Source organism: Peromyscus eremicus, chromosome 4, assembly GCF_949786415.1.
Source record: "Peromyscus eremicus chromosome 4, PerEre_H2_v1, whole genome shotgun sequence".
Classification (NCBI taxonomy): domain Eukaryota; kingdom Metazoa; phylum Chordata; class Mammalia; order Rodentia; family Cricetidae; genus Peromyscus; species Peromyscus eremicus.
The window spans coordinates 108995492-109004347 of NC_081419.1; the positions used below are offsets into that span (position 1 = coordinate 108995492).

The 8856-nt window shown below is 39.4% G+C and overlaps 1 protein-coding gene across 1 annotated transcript in view; it reads left to right on the plus strand.

Moving 5' to 3' along the window:
• LOC131907872 (1-phosphatidylinositol 4,5-bisphosphate phosphodiesterase beta-1-like) overlaps positions 1–8509 on the plus strand; it is a 216774-nt gene extending 208265 nt beyond the window's left edge. The window contains exon 3 of the mRNA XM_059258947.1: positions 8285–8509. Coding sequence (XP_059114930.1) covers positions 8285–8509 — 225 coding nt within the window. The remainder of the gene's footprint in view (positions 1–8284) is intronic.
• The last annotated feature ends 347 nt before the right edge of the window (positions 8510–8856 follow it).

Sequence of the window (8856 nt, forward strand, 5' to 3'; positions counted from 1 at the left end):
AGAGAAGATTTTAAGTATCAGAGAGGGTGTGCTTAGGTTACATGCAAATAAATATGTAAAGGATGGGAACATCTGTAAATCGTGGTGTCCATGGAGGTTCAGGGACTAATCTGCTACAAATATTGAGAAACTGGGTATTTTGAGGCAGAAATGTTGTCTTCCAATGATTATCTGAAACTTCTTGCTCAAAACTGAACAATATAGGCAGTTTCCTGTCCTGGGAGCCACTTCCAAATTACTACACAGAGGCTTATATTAATTGTAAATGTTTGATCAATAGCTCATGCTTATTGCTAATTAGCTCCTGCATTTTAATTTAACCCATATTTCTTATTTACTCTCTGCTGTGTGGCAGTACTTTTGTTAGCATGGTATGTTCATCTTGCTTCTCTGCGTCTCCTCTTCACTCTAACTCTGCCCTCCTTTCTCCTTGCATTCTCAGTTTGATCACTCTGCCTATACTTTTTGCCTGGCTATTGGCCAGTCAGCTTTTATTAATCAATGAGAGTAATACACATTCGTAGTGTACTGTTCAAAGTTAACCATAGAGGTTTGGAGGACTGTAGACAGAGAGGAGACAGGAAGTAGTAAAAGAGAGCTGAGAGAGGATCTCAGTCATTTTGGATGTAGGAATGGTAGAGGTGGGAAGCGACTGGTAGCTGTTACCTGCTTCTTTGATCTTTCAGGTTCTTACCCCAATATTTGACTCCTGATCTTTTATTGATAAAGATTGATTAGATGAATGCTTCAGAACAGAGGCTATAAATGCTTTTAGAATACTGACACAGGTCCTTATACTTGCCACAGTGCCTTATGAGGCTGGAATTAACCACGCTACCTGCTACAGTACATGGCTCTTTAAAACTGTATGTGACCTATTCCTCCTCCAGTGTCCTTGCATGGCTTGTTTTCCCATCATTCTCCTGGGTGTTCATACCAACATCTCCCTTTGCCTCCTTCATGAATTAACCATGCCAGTAGTTTCTCAGGGAGACATCTATGCCTACGATTTATGCTCCTGTTTCTCCACTCTATGAATTTACTCTTGTTGTGAATGAGCATTTGTTGAAGACGCATACATACTGAAATCTATCTCCCCAAAGAGTACCAACATTGTGTTTCTTTTGCTCAAAAATACATCTTCAGTATTGAATATCTGCTAAATTGCAGCTACTAAGTGAAAATTATTAAACAAAGAATTAGGTAGTAAAATTTCCAGACCCATAAATAGTCTACAGATTCCACCTTAGCCATGGATGTTGTATGATTAGTCATCAGAGTTTCCCTTTTCTCTAGGCTCTGCCTTCTTTGCTTATTAGCCTCTATTCTGTGCTTGCAACATCTCCCGTTCCAAGTGAAACAGAAAGTCTATAAAATCTGTACCTTGTTTAGAAGGCCATTAGCATTGCATTAAAGATGCTGCTTGGCTTGTTGAGGTGGTACCTCCTCTTTACATATTTTAGATTTTGAAATAGTATATGAGCTCTAGTCCTTAGTGGATGCCCCATATTTGAAGAAGAAGTAATAGTCAAGGAAAGAAAAGAGAGAAGAAAATAGAAATAACATTAATTTCCACATTTTTCTGTCATATTGGTTATATTTCTGACTATTTTCATTGAGGCAGAGAACTTGGAAGTAAGGCTAGGAATAACACTGAGATTTCAGAATCGAGTAAGTGACCTTGCACTGAGTGCCGAACACAGTCTTCAAAACGTGGAAATGCGATAAGTAATCCACACACACACTGTATCAGCCAACTTTTTGTGTTTGTTGGTTGTTCATAATGACTACCTGTCAGATTAATTTGCTGTGTAAAAGTGAGAGCTAATGATATTTTATAGTTTCTTCCTATTAGAGCACAAGTCGCACAGTATTTACCATCTTCAGCAGGGTATAATTCCTTCCATAAACCAAGTGGAATACAGACTCCGCTCTGGACTCTTAGCCCAAGTGCTAGATATGTGGAGAAGAAATGGCACAGTGTCTTTGTCAAGATAGTCACAACAAAGCCCAGAAATTCTATGTTAGTAGACAATTACAATATAACCTGTAACACAGGAACAATCTTCTGTTTTGTTTTTCCACTGCAAATATTCATCTTATTTTACATTTAATTTTTGGCACATGAAGGTAAAAATCAATTTTCTCTAGAAGTAGCTTCTTATTGTTTCAGGTTTTCATGAAATATCTTTAACCTTCAGAAATTGTTTGTTATTCTTATATATTCCCTGTTTTTCTTCTATATGCTTTATCAACTATAGAGTTTGAATTAGAAATATCCTCCATAAAAGCTCAGACATTTTAATACTTGTCCCTGAGTTAGTGGTGGCTGTGGGAAGGTACAGCATTGAAGGATGAAGTGCATCACTGGGGTGGGCTTTTGAAATTCTAAAGCCCTCCCCACTTCTGATTCCCCCTCTGCTTCATGCTTGCTGCTAAAGATGTGCTCTCTAAGATTCCTTCTGCTGCCAATGACAGCCACATGATGTCATGACCCCGCCATAATGGACTCATCTCTCTGAAACCATGTGCCAAAATAAACCCATTCTTCCTTAAGTTGCCTTTGGTTATAGTGTTTTATCACAGCAACAACAACAACAAAAGTAAACAATGCTCCAACTTCCAATGTTTCTCCTAGAACTTTGTCCTTTTTGTTCAAAATGGGAAATGTTACAAGCATCAGGGTTTATATGTATGCAGTTACCCTTGTTTGCTTAATAGAGATCTCGGTTTAATATCTCAGTTGATTTAGCAACAGCCCAAGAAGCAAGATGTTGCTGGCATCTGCATCTCTGTTTGCCACATAGGTTGCCTAGTACACAAACACACATCTGTAATGAACTGCTTAACTTTGTGTTGATAACAAGTGATAGTTCCAAGAAATGACCCCCATTTTCTGCCTTCTAGGTTTATGAATCTTTCATTAAATTCAACCCAGTGTGTCTAAATAAAGAATATGAGACAGTCACCTTTGTTCATGAATGGTGCATCTCATTCCCATTGGTCTTTCTTACACCGTTGGTTGTAAAACAAAAAGACAAAAATTATGCCTACAGAATGAATAAAAGAAGAACCCAGATGGGGGAGACAGTACAGGGATTTTTGAGAGCTATAATGCATGATCAGGCACCCCCTCATAAACAGAATGGAGCTAAAGAACAAAGAGTCAGGTATATGCTCATGCGCCTCCTTGTTTCAAACCCCTCTTTGTAGGATCCCAAAAATATTCTCCAATTCTGAATTTTAAAGATGTTTGACAGCCAATACATAAACTCATGCTAGTTTTGGTAAATCAAGATTGAACAGCTTAATGAATATACCACATGTGGAGGTACACATAATCACACTACATACCCAACCATTAATATCTTCTCTGTGAAATGTTTATGGCTGTAATTGCTGTTCTGATTATGTATTGTGTGAACTTGAAGCATGCTATTATATTGGGTGACTAATGGTATTTGGTAACAATGCATAGAAATTGGTATTCTGGAAAGAGTTACATTTTAAATTGTAGTCTTTCCTGAATTTGCAGTGGATTTCATGGCTCATCTCCCTCACAGTAGGTTTGTGGCTGATGGGTTGAAATCTTTCTGCTGAATATAAACATCTGAGACCATCCAGTCTTTCCTTAGCTGGCAGGTCTTACTTTCCTCATCATGCATTCAAAACAAAAGTCTGAAACAATGTTCCCCCAAACCTTTGCTGCTGATTTCACGTTTATTCATACTTAGAAAGGGAGGGGAAACAGCAGCATTTTAGTGCATTTGCTGGAGGTCTTAGAGGTATGCTCCAGTCTTTGAAGGTGTCATTGTGGGCCTAAACCAGATGCCTGTTGCTGCATTCTCCCTTTACAAACCTAGGCAAGCCAGATGGCCTTAGAACTTAAAGAAAACATATCTACTTCACTGCTTAAAACCATTTTAATGATTGCTTAAATTTCTGAACACTTAAAGGTTAAAATTTAATATAAAAGAATTTTCAAAAATAGGAGGTTGTGGAGGTTTCCCTCAGTTACATCAAATCGAAGCCTAGATTATTTACTATTAGCCACATTCTATATTCAATAGGTATTATTGACTAAAGAAAAATAAGTTAAAGATTCTTCATGCAATTTATAACTGTTATATAGCCTTTATCCATCTTGCTCACCCAGAAGCCTTACAGTAGGTTGTAGTTGGTATTTCCTTTGGGCTACCAATCAACTCCCAAATAAAGACGCAGAGACTTATTATTAATTATGAATGCTTGGCCTTAGCTTAGGTTTGCCCCACTAGCTCTTTTAACTTAATTTAACCTGTTTCTATTCATCTATGTTTTTCCTGAGGGCTTTATCCCTTTCTTTCATTCTGTATGTCCTACTTTCCTGCTTCCTGTATGTTTGGCTGGCTGGCCAATGGCATCATCTCCTTGGCGTCTCGTTTTCTTTCTCCCCTGAGCCTAAATTCCTCCTCCTACCTATTCTCCCTGCTCAGAAATCCCACATATATCTCCTCCCTCACTATTGGCCATTCAGCTTTTTATTTAGACCTATCAGCTGCCTTAGGTAGGCAAGGTAAGACAGCAACACATCTTTACATCATTAAATGCTATACATCTTTACATAGCTAAACAAATATTTCACAACACAAACAAACGCAACACATCTTTGCATAGTTGAACAAATCTTCTGCAACAGTAGCATCTTGTGAGTGTGTGTTCATTAGCACATCTCAAAGTGCCTGCCCTTTGACCAGCAGCATCAGCACCAATTAGAAGTTTATTAGAGATCAGATTCTCAGGCTTAATGTCTTTAAGCCTTCCAAGTTCCTCGAATTCAGGCCACCTTCTGAGAGCCACCAGTATTTGAGGCATTGTCACCACTTAGTGGGTGATACAGTTTATATTCAGCAAGGTCTGCAATGCTAGAAGGCACTAACTCTCAAGTGGGCTAAGAAAAAGGACCACTTCATTGCTTCATAATGAACTGGGTTGTTAAAACTATTAACACAGGGAAATTAACCTAGAAAAAGTTTCAATGACAGAAGTAACATTTCTGTCGTCCTGTACCTTGGGTTCCTCATTTTCTTCATCATGGAGGAGAGAATAAGATGCAGTGAAACACCCCCCCCCCCAGGAATGGCTTTTGTATGTAAATGGAAGTGGGGGATGCTATTTTAATCACGCCTTTGCAGCTGAGAGAGCCCATGAACAGCACTTCCACCTGGGTCTTTCCCATGCCACATTACCCACCCCATAGCACCCTGGATGCTTTTCCTGAACACACAATTTTACACACCAGTGAGAGGCTTCTTAGCCTTGTGGTATCAGAATGAATCCCCAGGGTAGCTGGCATTAACTATCGCTGCACGACTTGGGTAATGGAAGCTTCCTCTGGAGCTGGCAGTAGAGAACAATTTTCATTATCGTCAATACAAAAGTAATGGCGCTTACTAAGTTCTTTGTGAACTCAGCCTGGGTTTTTTTGTGTGTAAACAAACAAGCAATGTTTCCGTCCATTTGATCAACTGTGAGGAAAACCTTTGAACATAAAAAGTTGCTATCAAATTTGGTGAGTATAGAATATGTGTAGAAAGTTTTTAGTCTACCTGTGTGGAACCGTCATTCAACAGATATGGACTGGCACAGATGTGCCTTTCCATGTCTGTTTTGTGACTGTTTTATGTTCATCATTTCTGCCAGTATGCATTTCCCCTGGCTTGTTCCTCTCTGAGAATCTGCCTCTGCCCTCCCCTCTATATAGCCAGGAGTTCCACCTCAGCCTTGTGGATTAGCCTTCCATAGCCAGGAACTGCAAGGGTTTTCAGGTATCTCCTTTAAAAGAGAGTGATTGGGTTATTTGCAAGTGCCTCAAAATGAACAATCTACTTTTGCATTTAGTGATAGAATCCTCACTAATCGTCTATGCTTTGCAGGCATTCCATAAACAGTGTTCAGGTGAATTAATGAAGAGCATTTGCTCTTGAACAGATTTCCCTAATCAACCACTCTCCAGAGTGAAAGCAGTTTGCCTGAGGCTTGCGACCCATTGAGGAAGTCATAACCCCCAGCACTGCTGCTGGTCTGTCTCTCCCTTTCCTTACATTGCAGTTCTGAATTCTTCTGTGATAAACCTTCACTCTGTTCCCTGTCTCTCAGATCTCACACTGTCCCTTTCCTTTAGATTAAACTTCTACAGGCTTTATTGGGAACCCCCTGCTCTCTTCTGGGCAAAGTGGTCATTACTGTGGAAATGAAAAAAATGTGGGCATGGGCTCGAACTTTGTCAAATTTGGTTGTGCGTTATTTCTCCAGGACAGATCCATGATGCAATTGTCTAAGCCAAACATTGAATGTCAAATTGATAGCGCACTTTTCTAATGCTCATGAGGTACTTTCAGTATTGTGAGTGAAGGGACTCAGGAGAAAAATCCATGTTAGTATCCTTCAAGGTCCTTTTGCCTGGTTCCCACATGACACTCTAAATGGTATGAGAAGATTTCCACAGGTCAGTAACAGTGAAGAGTAGGCCAAGAAATCCACTAAGATGGGGAAAGGAAACTTCCAATAGGGAATGAGCATGAGAAGAAACCTCCTCCATCTAATCTTCACTCCATCTCTAAGAGAGAAAGTCAAAAAAGAGTGTTCTCTTTGACCTGGTATGGATTTGTATGCAGTGGAGGGATTTGGTATCCAAGTAGACTCTGTACTCATTCCTTAGAAAAGTGATCAAACTGTTTTGGATGAGACATTCAGAATTGGAAGGTACCTGTCAGAAAAAGCTCCCTGAGAGTATTAGTATTCTTGACTATCTTGTGCAAATTATGTAGAGAGTTTGTTGTCAGAGGAATCGCTGTATAGTGTCCTTTCTGGGAGAGGGGGGCTAGATGGCTGCATCCCATTGACTCTTGAAGGGGAAGTAGTTGTTGAATCTTTGCAACCCCTTTAAGGGTGTTCTCTTCATTGTATCACTGTGCTCTTTGGCTGGTACACATATGCTACAAACCTTATGATCTCTATCCAACAAGTAGACTTTCAAGGATTCCGACCCTCTGGTGTTGTCTTCCGTGACTTATTTTCATATATTCACCATTGAATCCTATGGGACACTGAAGGTCACCCATGCAGATCCTTTGTTGCGCTGCCACCATGTATACATCTTTGCTATTCTTTGCTCCTGGATTTTCCTTGATTTTCCTCCCTCCTACTTCGCTCAACGTGCATGGACTATAGCTCTAAGTATCTGAAGACAATGAATATCTTAGATTCATCTCAAACCCCTGGGCCATTCTTATCTGGAATATTTCTCCCCCTGCACTCTCCAATTGTCAGGAACCTACTTTACACTTCCCCAAGGTAAATGATTCCTCCATGTGTACTTAGGGGAAAAAAAATCCTCTTTTCTCACTTCTCAGAGCAGTTAACTTTAAGAGTGGCATTAACATACTCTTCTTTGTCTTATACACATTTGTTTCTTTATGTTCCTTCCCCTGCTTGATGGCACTCCAGAAAAGCAATCATGTATGCATGTTTCTTGTGTCCCGGAGTAACGTACATATAATAGTTGTTTGAATAATGAATAAGTTCGGTAATGAATATGTAAAAGGGTAGTGGTGTGAGATTTGTGGTCAAAGGTTGGCAACAGAATTTGGTGTGTGTGTCCATATATTGTCCAGATGCGTTAGGTGTGAGTGAGCTGATGGGAGCAACTCCTCTTACTGGCCTCTCTGATCTTCTTTTTGATTTCTCCCACACCCCACCTACATTCAGTGACCCCAGGATTACTTTTCAATAGCAGAACAAAGAGACTGGGTTTCTCTTGACTTAAGAATTGGTTTAGAGTGGCAATTATCAACCTGTGTCAAATATCAGATATCCTACCTATCAGATATTTACATTATGTTTCGTAACAGTTGCAAAATTATAGTTATGAAGTATCAATGAAATAATTTTGTGGTTGGGAGTCACCACAACATGTGGAATTATATTAAAGAGTCACAGCATTAGAAATGTTGAGAACACTGGCTTATTGGATGTAGATTTAAGGATGTAAACTGTGGGCTTAATTTGTCTAAGATGCTTTAGCAAATATATTGGAATACATACTAAATTGAGCAGTCAGCAGTTGATGATCTTTTTGTTTTCTTCCTGATTCAGTGAGACATAATATGGAGGGGTAGCCTGTTGCAGATAACTTCTCAGGCAAATCTCCAGATGGCAGTATCCTTTAAAGTGATGTCAATGACATAAAACAAAGAGGAATGATCTGGGTGGTTTCTTAACCATTTCCCATTTTGCCTTCCAGGAGACAGAGCTGTTAGATCTCAGCCTCGTCAAGGATGCCAGGTGTGGGAAGCATGCCAAAGCTCCCAAGGTAGGAAGCAGAGTCTGTGCCTGCACCAGCTGCTACTTTGATTCTTTATCTGTGTCAAGATATCAATTAATTGCCCCAGTTAAAAGTTCTGGTGTTGTAAATGTTGTAAAACACAACAGCCAGTGTGCCCTACTCCCTCACTTGAACTTTCATTAAAAGATGGAAACAATGGGTGAGCATATGGGTGGTGTAATGCAGGTGTTTGCTTATTACACTGTTATTTTACTTTTGTCTGAAGAAAAAAGTACACATATGAAATGCCAAAGAAGTTACAGATTAAGCATCTATAATTAGAAATTCCAAAATACTGTAAATTCTGAGTGGAAAATTCCATAATGATCAATGATATGCCTTGGTCACTAAAAGTGCATTTTCAGGCAATGTATATGAGGTGTGTATGAATTTCGTGTTTAGACCTGGGTCATATTAACAAGACATCTGAATACATATATGCCGATGTTTCAAAGTTTTAAAATCTGAAGCACTCTTATCCCAAGTATTTT